At 44.4% G+C, this 15,969-nt stretch overlaps 1 protein-coding gene across 1 annotated transcript in view; it reads left to right on the top strand.

Moving 5' to 3' along the window:
* The first annotated feature begins 2,760 nt into the window (after positions 1-2,760).
* The window catches only part of OPCML (opioid binding protein/cell adhesion molecule like), a 1,064,335-nt gene continuing 1,051,126 nt past the window's right edge, over positions 2,761-15,969 (top strand). The window contains exon 1 of the mRNA XM_045483507.1: positions 2,761-3,207. Within this exon, the coding sequence (XP_045339463.1) occupies positions 3,147-3,207 (61 nt within the window). The 5' untranslated portion in view covers positions 2,761-3,146. The remainder of the gene's footprint in view (positions 3,208-15,969) is intronic.

The raw sequence follows: 15,969 nt of genomic DNA, 5'->3' as shown, positions 1-15,969 counted from the left end.
AGAGATAGGGGAGAAAACATACATGAAGTTCCTAGCATTGTGTCTGGTCCAATAGAGGGAGATAAAGGTTAATTCCTGTCTATCCAAATAGCTCACAAAGGGGTAGTGTGTGTGTCCTTTTACCTAGAGAGGGGTTAGTCTGCCCTATGCATCTCAGGGTAGCCTAAAATAACACTTAGCACATGGTTGGCACTCAGGGAGTGCCTGCTGAGGGCGTAAAAATCCTTCTCTCTCCTCCTTGTGGTGAAAGCCCTGTTGGTGAAGGCAGACCTGGTCCCAAACCCCGGCTCTATGTCTGAACAACTCTGTGACTTTGTGGAAGTTATTTAAGCTCTTTGAGCACTATGGGAATAATAATGACTAGTTCACTAGCTTGTTGAGAAGATAATAAGGGATATATGAAGCCAATGACAGAGGACTTGGCACACAGATATGAAATAAAATGAGAGTACTCAGAATTACGAATTTTTCTTAGGGAGGCATTCACTTTGGAAACTGAAAAACCTGGGTTTGCATTTTAGCTGTGTCATTAAGTAACTGTGTGGCCTTGGATAAATTACCTAACCTCTCTGAATCTCGGTTTCCTCATCTCTCAAAAAGTTATAATGACACTTTCTAGGAAGACAAGTCTTCAGATAAAATGTGATTGATATATTTCAAAATCTTGGTCCACAGAAGGTGCAGAAGTGATGTCTATGATTTGTATGAGGCCTTTAGCTGCTGAGACTGACTAATTTTTCTGTTTCACACCCATCCCCCAGCTTTTCCTCTTCCACTGTTACCACCTAGTTCCAGAAGGTGTCAAATCTGGGCCGGACCTACTAACAAGTACCCCAGCCACAATAGACCCAGTGCACCTTATCCAGATTAACTTACATAAATAAACTTCCCCTTATTCATAGAGCTTCCCTGCTTAAAAAGATATAACTTTTTTTTTTCTTAACAGCAGTAGGGAATTTCTAAATATCATTGATCTGGAATTCAAGGCCTCTTTTACTCTGTCTTCTGTTTACTCCCCAAAGTCCTCCCCAGTTTTCCCCTAAAGGGTTTCTGTCTGTGTCTCCTCAGCTTCTCCAACTTGGCATATCCATCTAATTTCTCTGGTCTACCTGGTCCCTCCCTCCCTTTTCAAGCCAGTTCTGTTCTGCAGCAGGTTCAGCAATTAGTTATAATTCTTATAAACTTCTATAGGATTCTAGCATGGTTCAAAGGACTCACAGATTGATTTTTCTGTGAATGGCATGTTTTCAACTTTGGTGTGTGTGTCCATTATCTTCTACGTAGAGTCAAAAGGTATTTTAATTTTTGGCTGTTTCAAATATATTGTATACCCTTTTCAAAGAAGAGCAAATTATATTCTTTATATTCCCAGCCTTAAAAAAGGACTTTATATTAAGTACATAGTTTGTAAGTGCCAGGTGATGATTATATATATTCATCATATATTTTCTACTTGACTCATAAAACTTTCAGACTTGTTTATAAGAAGGGAAGTAATTAATTGTCATACTTCTTTAAAAACAAATGGGGTTCCTTTTGGAGGAAGAGAGGAACTCTGTTAGACTGAAGTAGCTTGCTGGCAATTGATTGAGGCATAACCACTTTAGTAGAAATGGTGGCTTTTGCTGTAGGACAGACCTGGGTTTGATTCCCAACTCTTATTAGCTGCATGGCTTTTAGTAAGTTGCCAAAGCTCTCTGAACCTCAGTTTCAGTCTATTAAAATCCAGGAGTGGTAAAGCCTATGTGGCAGGGCCATGGTGAGGATTAACTAAAAAGATACATGTGAATACCTGTGCTGTAGTAGGTACTTGGGGGAAATATTAACCATTGCAGTGGAGGAGGAAGGTGCTCTTACATGGGGGACAGGCACTTAAGATCTCCAACCCTGCACACACTTTGAGGTGGGAGGGAATTCAAGGCACTGTGGATCTTTGGGGGAAAGCCCGGGACAGAAGTTGTGTTTTAATGTATCTGCTCAGTTCCTTCTATAATACCTGAGGATCTTATCACAGATCCTCAAAGTCCAAAGAATACTTCAGGGGTAGCATTTACTCAGCAAGCAAACCATACTGCTCACAAGCATGCTTTAGGGAAGGCTACAGGCCGTGTTAGAGCAGGTGCTGAGCAGGAGAAATTCTGAGGTACATCACATCCAGAACTACTGTGGGACAGGCTGGACTGTGAAATGGAAAAGCAAAAAATGGAAGACAAGAAGCCACAGGTATTCTTTCATGGCCTCTTCCTGAAGATTTCTGATGACTTCAGCAAGTTTCCTTTTCCTTGAGATCTAATCTGAATATATCCCTGCCCATGCTGTAATCATAGCACTTGTTTGGGCTTCTATAGCATCTTGTCTTGGTAGAGTTTCAGAATGCTCTAATTGTGGGGAACTGGCCAATTCTCTGCATCCTTGGTGAAAAAATCTTAACACACCCATCTTCCTGCTGGGAAAACTGAATTGTTTCCAAGTGCTCTTAATAGCAGAATGGGGGAGCAGGGATAGATTTAAAGGTCTCCGTGTTCTCTGTGGGTTATGGCTCCTTCTGCCTCCCTACCTGGAGACCAGGAAGACAGAACAATGATAAGGAATGGATTGGCCTGGGCTTTAGTAACATTTCCTTTCTTGTGTCCTGAGCCCTGCTTGGGTAAGGATGACACCAACAGTTTCAGCCTCCTCCCCACTGCCCACCGAGGCGCTCGTGTGTCCCCACGGAAGCCACACTCTGGCATACTGACACAGACACCGGTGCACACTGCCGTGCTTGGGTGAGGGGTGAGGAAGGGACAAGATTCAACTCCCCTTGGAGTCAAACCTCCCAGACAGGAAAGCGTCCGGGTGTCGCTCAGCAGAGTGGAGCCAATGCGTGCCTTGGAGGAGGTCTGCTTTGAGCCCTGTACAGATTGGTGCTGATGATTCTTACCAGTTGTGTGTATGTGCAAGAAAAAAAAAAAAAAATCAGAGAGGCTGCCTGCCTGCTCCCATCTCTAGCGCGCTCTCTCTTGCTCCCTCTCTCTTTTGCTCTCTCCCTCCCTTTGCAAACATTGGATTTAAACCTGCTCAGAATTCAGCACAGAGGAAGGCAGCAGCGGTAGCAGCAGCAGAAGCTGTAGCAAGCCCAGCAGCTGAGACACCGCAGCCTCAAGATGTACCACCCCGCCTGCTGGATCGTCTTCTCCGCGACGACCGCCCTGCTCTTCATCCCAGGTACGGGGAAGGGGTCTTTCTCTTCCTGGGGCGATTTGGAGATGTTAGAGCAGAAGAAGAAGGGGGAAAGAGGAGAGCCCAGGAGGAAGAGAGGGAGTGGGAGACGCATGTGGGGGAAAGAGGTAGGTTTGCTGTATGCACGCACACACATCCGCTCCCTCACTCACAGGCACGCAGATGCTTGCAGCACAGGATTTGCTCTCTGTTCCCGGAGATGCGATCTGTGAGCTGGGTTCAAGAGTGCACCCTGCTGTGAGGCACCGCTGTTTCTCTGCAAGGTACCAACTGGCATTAACCAGTTGTGGTCCCATGGGTCTGAGAAGAGGGGTTGAAACTCCCAGTTGTAAATCCTTGTCGATGCTTGTGTTGGGACCTGCAGGGCAGACGGGGCATCCTTATTTCTCTCCCCATCTGGTGTCTCTCTGTTTCTGAATCAGTGTCTACCTCTCCACCTCCTATATCTCTGTTTTTCCTGTCTCTCTTCCTGTCTCTTTTCTCTCCACTCCTCTCCCTCCACCCCTTCCTCCCTCCCTTCCTCCAGAACCCTGCCCCCCCCCTTTCCCCCTGCTCCTGTATTTCTTGCCTACCACTTCTCCTTTCTTTATCCTTCCACCAAATGGGCAGATTATGCCTTTGGAATCCACAATCTTCTCCGTGTCTCCTCTGACTCCTAACCTGGGAAATGTGAATTTCCCTTGACAGAATTTGGAATGTTCTCATGGGGAAGGCTGGGAATCTGGATTTACCTGATTCTCCTCAGCACCTCCCCTATCTTATCTAATGATTTAGATGTGATTCTAGCTATCACAGCAGTTACTTGTTTGGGGAAAACAAATCTGCAGTGACACAGGTAAGATGCTGCAATACTACCAGAAAAAGCTTAGTGGAAGTGTTGCAAAACCCAACACGTTTTAATAGATTTGATAATTGCACGCATGCCGTTCTCAAGCAGACAACTGAACGCCTGCAGGCATCCTTCAAACAATGCTGAAGGGACTGGTTATGCTTGCCAAGGTTTTAGGCAGCATCAAAGGGTCTGTGGGGTTTCATTACTAAACCCCAACCCAGTAACAATTTTCTTTTCTTTTCCTTTTTTTCCCCCAAACTGATATACATGCATTTAGGTAAACATTCGCTTAAATGTAAAATCCCAGACATATATACACAGACACAAATTCTGAGGTTCTTAAACCTTACATATCCTGATATAGGTAGAACATATAATTTTATATTTTTATATACAGAATCACTGGTTTTGATTTTTATTCTCAAGAAATGAAAGTCCTAAGTATTTCTAAGCTACCAAAGTGAAATTCGAAAAATTAAAGTTTACTGGGGAGAAAGAAGAGAGGAGTAACTTTAAAAAATAAGAAGAAATCCCTTGTATGATGTTTTCTAATTTTTTTTAATTGTACTTTTTGTAGCAGAGATGAGCTCTGCATAACCATGTTCTTGGCTGTTTTAGGCTGCAAAGTTCATAGTGCCAGATGCTGTCCTTCTTCCAGATTCAAGCCTGGTGGGGGGGGGGGTTGGCCAGACAGGGTTGGGGGAGGGGGGGAGGCAGGGCAGGGAGGGAATACTCAGTACCTGCTCCAGCCTGGTAGAGGGAGCCAGGTGGGCTCTTTGGGTCCTCAGTGTGAGAAGACAAACTTTCTCCTGTGTGAGCAAGTCCCTGACTGGCTGGCAACTATTAGGGCCTCCTCTTGCCAGATTGCGCTCCTCCCACTGTGCTGGGGTCCAAGCAGGCAGAGCAGCAGAGCTCAGGACCCTCACCCCAAGTGCTCTGGGCTGTGGGTTTGCTCTTCTTCTGGCAGGAATCAGAAAATTACACCTCAAAAGGAGAGGGGGTGAGTTCTAGTCAGCTGAAGCTGCATTGCAGTGCACCCTGAAGGAATCAGGGTGATACCTCCCTCTAGAGGTCCCATGGCACCCGAAAACGCAGCTCTACTCCATTGGTGGGGAGTGTTGGCCTTGCTTGCTGGAGAAGCCTCCATACCTAAAGGCAGCTGTGCTCAAGGGAATGACCCTGACCTCCAAGCACCTTCAGCTCTCCCTGGAATAAAGTGTGGTGGATGCAGAGCAAAGGCAGGGCACAGGGGAGAGCCTAGTGTCAGTCCTGCTTGGAGGTTGCTCTCTATGCTGGTTGTGCCAGGAGCCTGGCCTGAGAGGTCTCACAGGGAGGAGGAAAAGTTGGCTTTGTGAAGTCTATGTGGAGAGAAGGAAAACATCACTTCATGAAGGATTCCTGTGGGAAATGAAACTTGGCTGTACCCAAAAGTTCTGATTAGCAGAAACGGCTTATTTGTGACTTCCTCCTTGCTTCTGTTCCTTCATTAGGATTTTAGACTTTTCTTTTTCTTTGTTTCACATGCTTTTTCTCCCATCGGGGTTAATACCAGCTCGTTAGCCATTTACTTTTCCTGTGTCTAAAGACAGAGGCTAATGTAATAATGAAACCCTGACCTGGTTAGGCCTCGATGCCATTTTATTCTGCAGCTTTCTGTTTCTTGGTAAACATGTTTCCATCCCAGAATAATTTTAAGGCTAATGTTGTTGTCTCTTGGTGCCTTCCAGGAGGAGACTGATGGTCATAAATTGCTTTTCTGGGCTGACTCTCTGGGATAAGAAAGACAGTAGCAAGTGGAAACTATAATGAACCCCCACCCAAGATTGGGAGAGGGCATAGGTTGACAATTTAAGTGTCACGCCAAGGCTCAAGAAGCTTCTGAGGCCAAGAGCTTTTACGGTCCTAGGTAGGAGGAGAGATGGGTACCTGGGGGAAGCAAGTCAAGAGAAACCTGGAGTAAAATACATTTGCATCTGAATCATGGAGTGGGGGTGGGGTGGGGGAAAAGGATTAAAATGCAGACTCTCTGCCCCCATCTCAGACTTGCGACTTTAATCAGCATCCCAGAACCTTCTGAAGCGCTGTAAACCCACTTGGTCTGCAGTTTAAAATCTATGTGTCTATGACCTGCAGAACTCTTGTAGAAACCCATTTTCTGCCTGCCTTTTCCCTTCAGCTGTAAGAAATGGCAGGATCCTGGGGGTGAGGAGGTGTTGCTATGTTTAGTGGCCAAGGCTCAGTTCCCTGGAGCACAGCACAGTCCCTCTTTCCTCAAGTTCAGACCATTACCTCCTGTTTTCCCCCTTCTCCTTGGCCCCGTCCTGCTTGTGGCTTCTATGCCATGACTCTAAGCAGGGAAGTTAGCTGTGAAGCATCCCCATCTACCTGCACTGGACTGAGTTATGCCCCATGCACAGTTCTGTCAGCTTGGATTCACGGCCACAGCCACATCTTCCATTACTTAATCAGGCTTGGCCTGAGAGCACTGGACTTGCATAGGCAGTTCTGTGAGGTACAGGGTTCTTTTCTTCCCAGCACATGTGCTTTTTACATCTCCCTTCAGAGAAGTGCCCTGGGCCTTGGGCTCTTTGGGCTGGAATGCTTGGCTTTGGGGTGAGTCCTGGGGTGGGCTCTATAGCCAAGTTTCTGTGAATTCTTTCCCCATCCCTTACTTCATCACCAGCACAGAGTTGAGGAGTTGGCTAAGATTGCCTGTTTTACCTGAGAGACCAAGTAGGAGAACCCTTTGCCATTAGGAGTATCCGAGGCCTAGACTCACTACAAATGAGATATGAACAAGGAATGAGGATCCAGTTATGATCAAGACCTAATCATCCTTTTACCAATCATAGATTTGTGTCTCTTTTTCCCAACCTACCCTGTGGCTTTCAATCCCTTACAAATAATGGGCATGTTAATAAGGTCAGACTACATGCTGTCAGCACTCAGCACTGGCCCACTGGCAATAGCAGGTCTGAGAAGGAGACAGGTGTCGGCAGCCTCATAAAGATGGCTTTTTCAGTAGCCTGGAGCCAGGCAGTGTTGCTCAACCTGAAATTAATCAGGGATAGATCCTGAGTGGCTTGGGGTCCTGGCATGTTGCTTCAATCCTGTCTGCTCTGTGCTTTCTCTCATTCTTAGAACCCTCTGCCATGTCTCAGTAGCCTGGAAAATTACAGAAGAAAAGTCTTGAGACAGTTGGCACTTGCCTGGGTTTATTATTTAGCAGCTCTGGACCTGGGCCTCCCACATCAGCTACTGACAGCTATACCTCATGCTCACTGTGTCAAACCTATGTCAGAGCTTCATGGGGCAGAGTGCACATATTATGAGGTGGGATTCTGCCCAAGCCTCCAAAGGTGTGAAAAGCAGAGGACTGACAACTCTGGTTAGGAGCTCTTTGAGGTTTCTTTGGTTGGCTCAAGGTATTCTCTTGAGTCTCAGCCTACCAATCTGTGGAATGGGTTCCAGTGACATATGCTCTTGTTCCATTTAGACAGAGTAGCCAAAAGTGTAAGACAAAAGGAACATGTCTGAATTTTTGTCATTAAAAACAAAAACAAAACACCTCATTCTGCTCTCCTAGTAATAGGGCAAAAAAGAGGTTTGTGCACAGAAGGAGACAGCACTCTTTATTGCTGAAGGAGGAGGAAGACAAGCCTGGCCCATACCAGCTCACACAGGGCTTTACCTCAGCAATGAAAATTAGCAGAACATAATTCATCCATTCATTTACTCAGTAAGACAGGTTCTAATTAAACAAAATCTATTAAGAGCATCTTAATGCTCTCCTGCCCCAAGAAACACAGGTCCAGTAAAACAGGAAATTATTCTGTATTCTCCTTTTGGACTCCCAATGAGATATGCATGCTGACCTTGAGCTTCCCAGGCCTTGGTTTCTCTGCATTGAAAACTAGGGCAGCAGACATGGCTCCAATGGTTTCCCAAAACATTGCTTTGCAATATTTTTGGTGGGGTGCTATGGACATGGAATTATTCATCAGCACTAGACAGTGCCACTCCAGGAACCCCATCACCCATGGCCCTGTACTATGGCTTGCCTGTCCCTGGCTCACTAAATAGCGGCCCATGGCCTGCTGCCATCTGCTTGCAGCTGGCTAGCACTGGGGAGAGAGGACAGTGGGAAAGCAAAGCTTGGCTATTCCTGTCAGTGAACTCAAGTGTCAGCCCACAGATGGCCTGTGGCTGCTGACAAGCCGGGCTGTCAGAAGCGGTGAATATTAGCACATCTGGATGCTGAGTGGCACCTTCCAGACACAGGGGCTGAGGAGGCACTCAGAGGAAGGAAACAGGTTGGCATCACCTTGGGATGGCTCTGCTCCACTCTCCCACTCCTTCTGACCCTGCTATAGACACCAAGCTCCTGGGGACATTTGTCCCTCTTGCTTTTATATTCTGCTGGTGGGAAACAGAGACTTGGGCTTTGCTTCTTAATCTGTGAGGCCTTGGTTACCTCAGCCTTTTCCTGAAGGGCAGGGAGGTGGTAATGCAGTGGGGCATGGATATTATTCCATTTACCAGATTCCTATACCACTTAGTTCTGTACTGAGACAATGGTGCTTGTAGGGCTTGGGGCAAAATTGAAGTACTTCTGAGGATAAGGAAAAATGAAATCCTATAACCAGAGAAAAACTTTAAGACAATTTGCTTACTATTGCCTTCCTGGAGGTTTGTGAATCACATTCCCTCCTTTCTCTACCCTCCCTTCTGAATGTCAACTCACACACACACACACACACACACACACACACAGTACACACGCAGAGTTTAGCTACCCTTAAAATCATATACATAACTTATTAAAGAAAGCAAGCCACTTCCTCTTGACTTCTAACTCTGCCTTTCCAGAACTCCTTTCTGTGGCCTCCAGGCCTTGGTGCTCTTCCTGTGGGCACCTATGGCAAGGAGCCTACAGGTTGTCTCTACCAGATACATCCATGACCAAGATGTGTGGGTGCTTCCCCTAGTGATGCAGAGACTCCCTGCAAATTGACCCCCTTACCTCTGAGCCCTTCCAGCTGGTGCTGGAGGCAGGCCTGTTTGCTGCCTTGTTTGCTATCACCTCTCTCCTACCCAGACGCTTTGGTGCTGAGACGCTAGGGACTCCCCTGCAGTCACTAGACTAACTTAATTAAATGTTTGCAAAATGCTTTGAGACACCCCTGGGCAATGTGCTGGGTAAGTGCAGAGCATTATCATTATGATGCAGGCACATTTCCTTTAATGAGCAGAGATGCTGTGCAGAGAGACCCCTGTAAAGGCCAAGATGAATCAATGAATTAGGACACAGGCCATTGATTGGAATGGCTGCTTGTATGTTAGTGGGGGATGATAAGTGACAGCCAAAGGACACACTCAAATCCAACATGGAGAAAACCAGCTTGTTTGTCATTTCAAGAGAGAGTCTCTGAAATGGTCTGAGTGGTCACTTTTGAACCTTTATTTACAGGGAATTTTCACAGGCTTTACCATTCATGGGAGTTTGCTTAGTGGTTACACGAAGAATAATGATGGTCTCATGTTCTATGGTTTACCTGGAAAATTTATCTTTGGCCTCATTTGTTCCTCAAAGTCATCATGACATAGGTCAGGCAGATATTGCCCAATTCTGATCTTTGCTTTCCTTTGCTTATAACACCAGGTAGACTTCTGGTTGCCTGTAGAATAGAGTCCAAAGTACTCAACATAGTTCACCAGCCATGACCGTCTGTGGTTCTCATTTTATCTCATCTCACACCTCTCTCCCCCCCCCCAGCTGGTGGCTTTAATCACTCTGGAGTGTCTCAATCCCCCCAAACACACCATATTCTTTCTTTCTTCAAGGGCTTCATCTGTGAGGTTACCTGATCCTCTTATCATGTTTCTGGCTAAACTTCCATTCCATCCTTCAGTGCTTAGCTTAAATATTGCTTCCCAGGAGAGCAGAGCATTCTCCATGCTCTACACTAGGTTAGCTCTGCCTCTTTTTTATGCAAGTCCATGATACTGGGTGCCTTCTTTCTAACATTGTGAGTCCGTATATTTTAAAGTAATTCTTTCTTTTATGTCTCTTTTCCTTCTTAGACCATGATCCATAAAAGTAGGGAACATGTTTTGTTCTCTAGCATATCCTCAGTGCCTTACAAAATGGCAGGTATTAAACAAGTGCTCCAAAAGTATTTGTTGATTAAGTGAGTAGGTGAATTGAATGGACAAATGCACAGGTAATCAGCCAAGGTCACACAAATACCAAGTGTCAGATTATCTATTCTATCATTCTGTTCCATTCCATTGAATACTCATAGGCATCTGGGACCCTGGTTCTCAGCCTGCGCATCCACTTCCCCATCTGCAGAGTAAGGACACAGAGGCATGGAGATGCGCTCTGCTAATGGCAGATGAAAATGTGCAAAGAATGCTTATAATGATTACTCACTCCAGTGTTCATGCTTGTCAATAAACACCAGCTCTGAGCTACCAACCAAACACACAGCAGCTTGGAGCTAGAGCTGCATGTTTTCAGATCTCACATCACATGGTGCGACAGACATGACTGACAGTGAGAGTCATTCCGTAAACACAGATGTGGGTCCTGATGTGGGCTCTTGTTTTAATTCAAACCCAAATTACTTAGCAGACTTAATCAGGGTGTCTGTTGAAATGGCTCCAATTATTTGAAACAGAGTCATGCCTGTGGCACCAATAAGTATACCCTTTACCAGTACAAGGAGGAATTGTGTTGTTCACAAGAAGTAAAATGTTGAGTTACAGATAGTAAGATGCTAAGAGTGGAAGAGTGAGTTATGCTTGAACAATTGAAACTTAAATGGGTTGATGTTCTTATGGAAAAGGTAAAAAGGGGTTCAACAAATCAGAAGAAATTGAAAAAGGCCTTTCTCATTCCTTGTACCCAGTCATTTTTTGTAGCCTTGCCTATTTCAGACTTGGTGTTTCATGGCTGTGGGATTTGGAATAGGAGGATCTTGCATTATTCACCTGGAAGTGCTCTAAGCGCCAAGCACATTAACTTATTTCACATGTTATTTATTGAGTGATTGCTATGTGGCAAGCTCTATGCTAGGCACTAGGAATTCAATGCCTGAACAAAAATATTTATGGTCCCTGCTCTTGCGAAGTTTACAGTCTAGTGGGTGAGACAGATATGCATCAAATAAATACCCATATGGTTGTGAAATCACAACTGAGAAAAGGCTTTGGAGGGGGAAATGTGTGCTGATATGATTGCCTATAAGGAGGGCTTGATCTTGCCAGGGAGGCCAGCAAAGCCTTTCCTATGAAAGTGACAACTGGGATGAGCTGTGAAGGATGAAGAGTGAAAATTATCCAAACCCAAGGGAGGAGGCAGAGGAAGAGGCAGAGTGAACAAGATACACAGAGACAACACACTGGAAATAATCTGAAGACATTCTATTGGGCTGCAATGGAGAGGTAGTGAGTGGAATGCAAGATGAGATGAGATGTCTAGGAAGAAGTTAGGAGAATCAACACCCTCCTCACCCCTGAGGTCATGTTTATCATTTTGGTCTTTATTCTAGAAGTGATGGAACACCACTGATGTGACTCATGTGGTGGGGGTGAAGATCATAAGTTACATTTCTGACTCTTGTTCTTGTTGCATTTGCAGAATGGACTAGAGGTGAGCAGACATGCAAGAGGTAGGCCAGTGGGAGGCTACTGCAGTAGTTCAGATGGGAAAAGGCTGGTGGTGCATGGAACGGGGAGATATGGATGACCTGAGAGACTTTATAGGAATATCAGAGGCGTGCCTTATATGTTTGAAGAATAAAATCTAAAAGTAAACCCACAATAAGCTGACAGCCTTTTTGGGGAGCATTAAGAAGAGAATCTGTCCTCAAGTTCCTGCTCACAAGCCACATTTTTCAGTTTAGGTGCAATCTTTATATGAGATAAGGAATAGACTGTTTTAGGAAATTCCATCATTTCTGGAAGTCTAATAATCTCAGATCCTTAACTGGTGTTCTCTCAGTGGTATAATGTGGAAGCTTAAGATTGCATCATCACTCAACCCCCAATCCATCAGAAGGATTATAAAGAGCTCTCACTGTGTTAACCGCTAGATTCTGCCCATAGCTGTTTCCTCCTGGAAGAAACCAGGCATTTTAGAGTTTTGATTGGGGTCTAGAGTGATTTTTGGGCATGAAGATGCAATCATTTCATAAATATTATCATGATGATAGGAAAGAATGCCTGACCACTCCCCAAGATCAACAAGTTGGATAAATTACATTAATTTATTTAGAAAAGTAAAGGTCACTGGAACTGCGAAGGACCTTGCAGATTGTCTAATCCATTCAATTCATTTTATAGATGAAGACACTGAGGCAAAGGGAGTCTAAGTATCTTATTCATGGTCACATTATCACATAGTGACTGAGCCAACTTTTGAACACAGCATTTTCAGTAACCTGTGTTCATAGCCTGCCTAGTGTCATTTCAGCATGATAGTGAAGGGATGAGTTGAACTTTGTCCCCCTCTCTGGTACACTATTGGAAAATGAACTTACAACCTTGGCCACTACTCTGTTTCCCTGAAGCTCTCTCATCTTAGTGCACAAAGAACATCGTGGAACAGGGCAACTCCACAGTATCTTTTACCCAACGATTCAGGTGAGGGGTCAAGAAACAAAAGAGAAACCTTGTCCTTTTCAGAGGCTTTCTCATACTTTGAAGGACCTTTGTAAGTGAACTAGGAGACGTCTTAAAATCAATCATTTCTTGATATGCAGAATGATATGCTCAGGGTAGTACAATATTGAATTTCAGACATGTGTCCACCTGACTTGCTTAGTCTACACACTATGAAAGACACCTGCATCTATCATCACTATGCCATCAAAATACCTATTTTAAACTTGTCTATTCAGTCTTGGCTCTGAACTAAGAAAGAGAAAATCCACATTAAGAATGCCTGAGTCTCTATATTAATGATTCATGTTTAAATGGTGACTTGCAGTGTACAAAGCACATCCACGTACATCATAACTATCTTGTATGCCAGTGAGTGAAAGAGCCAAAAAGTCTAGGTCTTTTTACTTCTCCACTCCTACACCATCACACTGCCTTTCAGAATGGACAACATGGGGATGGGTGGAATCAAAATAGGTTCAAAACAGCTATAGACAAATGCAGAATGGAAAGCAAGAGTTCAATGATATGCCAGATATGACCAAGGATGGTTGCAATGATATATGTAAGATGGCAGGATTGCTAAAACATGAGAGTGGTGAGGCCAGGCACCAATGGGCATTTCTGTTTCAAGAAACACAGGCCTAAAGAAGCCTTTGGCTTCTTTGAACAAGCCAACCTTATTCTTCTGCATAGCCAAGTGCCAAGGGATTTCCCACTCTCCTGAAAGAGAGGAGAATGTTGGAAGAGAGAATGTGGCAGATGGAAATAGCCCGTCAGCCTACAAGCTCCAAGAGAAGCTGGAGTTTCCTTGGGAGTCCCCTGGCTTTATCCCATGGAGAAGAGAATGCCCAGTCTTACTTGGCACTGGGGTGGATGCCTCTTTGGGTGAGGCCCAGATGGGAAAGGATGATGAAAACCACTATCAGGATTCTGCATCTTTCTCTTATGGGCCTTTTCCTCTTTTTGTTTGGGACAAAACCTTGGGAGTAAAAGGGAACTGCCTTACAACTGCCACCAATTTAGCTTGCATGATGTTCATGAAGACTGGACAGCTTTCTTATTATGACCTGGGCAATTCTCTTTTTCCTTGTTTCATTTATATTATTTATTTTTTAAGTAGACAATTAACCGTCTCCATTACCTTATGGGAGAGCATGAAAACACTGGCCTAGAAAGCAAAAGACACTGTCTCTGGCTTTGTCTCTGCGTTTCTGAACTGAAATGTGGTGGGCAAGTGGTTCAACGTCTCCAAGACTCAATCTTCTTTGTAAAATCCTCTTTGTTTTACTTCTTTCTTAGGGTGGCCATAAGGGTGGTAACAAATGCATGATAGATGTGCCCTCTTGAAAATGTTCTACAGTTCTAACTTGCCAGGTCTTATTTTGTCTATTGGGTTGGCCAATTCTGTCTGAGTATTTCTCTCTTCTTTTTCTGTGTAAACTTCCTTACTCCTGATTTGCAGTCTTGCTTTGACTGTCGTGGGTTATGGTTATAATTGTCAGTGGAGCATAAACCAAATTGCCTGTGACATTTGTTTTAGAGGAAGATGCCTATTTCAGGCAACTCCTGCATTCACTCCTCTAGTCTTAAAGCAATATTTGGTTGTTTTTTCCTTTTTCCATGAAGAGTACTGATAAGTGCTTTATGTTTCCTCAGCTGAGCTACTTTGGCTCTGTTGAGAACATGAACTCTGCTTTTTGGGTTGGGGTGAAAGAGACCCAGATGGAGTTGAGAAGAGCTCCAGTATGGAGCCTAAAGTCAGGCAAAAAAGCGCTCTTCAGCTCTGTGAATGCCAGGCCTGGGCTAATGACACCTGCCTCCGAGATGTGCTGTCACAGCTTAAAGTAGAATTTCTGGAAGCAGTGCGTTGATGAAGATAATACTTTTGTGGGAAGAAGGGTTCTCTTTGGCTCTCCTAAACACATAATGGAGAGGGGACTAATTTGTTCCCATATGGGCTAATTAAATGAATACCTAGAGATTAGAGTCCTCTTTGCCCAGGCATGTAGGGAAACTGTAAAGCACACAAACCCCACACACCCACACAGGTCCCCACAAACCCACACAGACTATACTGGGCTGAATATAGGATGAGATCCATTGATTCAATAGTGTTCCTTGGGTGGTAGAAAGAGGGTAATCTCATGAGTCACATACCTGTCTTGTACCCTGCCCAAACCCAACATGTTCAGTTTAAATAGCCTCAGAAAAAGACCCAGCTTGAGTGGAGATGGTGAGGTGGCCCACATTTCTGGAAAGGGCCTTTGAGACCAAGAATCTTCTAAGCACATTGCACTTGGTAAGAGTCTTTCTGTCTATCTTTGCTGGGCTGTCTTCTGAGTAGCTAAAGCAAGTGGACCATGACTATAAGCTTGGTCTCTGGAGTAGAATACAGCTTGCTTGAACCTTAACCACATACTGAGTCTTTGTCTTATTTTAGGTGAGGTAGGGCATAGCTCCATTTTGGAACTAGAAAATTAATTTTTTTCATCATATTTTAACATCTATAAAGATCTGTGAGAGTAACTTTGGGTGAGCAGACTTTCAGAGATGTAGGGCTGCACCATCTAGCTTTGGTTTTGAACTGCTCAGTTCACAACTCCCAGCCCTGGGTCTCACTCATATGCATCAGAAGCTGTGTTGACATGATCAAATTCCACAGAAACAGTGGATGCTTTTTTGGAAGCCAGTTAGCCAGGGCAGAGTATGAAATTCAGGCAGGCACATCTACTTATAGATAAAAGAGAGAGGAACTGCTGACATTTCCACAGGTTAGACTTCCAGATGCATCACTGAAGTCTTTGTGCCTGAGAGGGCAACAGGTACCAAAAAAGGTAGCAGAAGTAATGGAAGAGAGATCAGGAAGATGGGGGAGAAGTCAAAGATACATAATAGCTTTTTCCCCCTATAAAGGAACCCTACATTCTCTATTCCTCTTTATTTTCAATTCTTCATGGCTACATTTTTTCTTCTGCTTCTTGATGATGGCATCTGGGAAGAGAGTGGCTGTGATAGATTTTTTTCAATGGAGAGAAAGCCCGCCCGTGTAACTTATCTGTCTGTTATGGCTCCCAGATATTGGCCATAGGGCTTGGTTAGCTATCAGCAGATCTCTCACTTAGAACTGTGATTGGATTTCATTTTGTTCAAAGAAATGGATACATAAGAAATATCTTAAGTACTCTCAAAATTCCTTGAGGATTTCTCCTCTTTTGTATTGCACTGGACATTTGGTGGTGGATGAC

The sequence above is a fragment of the Leopardus geoffroyi genome, chromosome D1, assembly GCF_018350155.1.
Source record: "Leopardus geoffroyi isolate Oge1 chromosome D1, O.geoffroyi_Oge1_pat1.0, whole genome shotgun sequence".
NCBI classification, from domain to species: Eukaryota; Metazoa; Chordata; class Mammalia; order Carnivora; family Felidae; genus Leopardus; species Leopardus geoffroyi.
The sequence above is the reverse complement of the archived record's forward strand: the minus strand, read 5'-3'. Positions and strand labels throughout refer to the sequence as shown.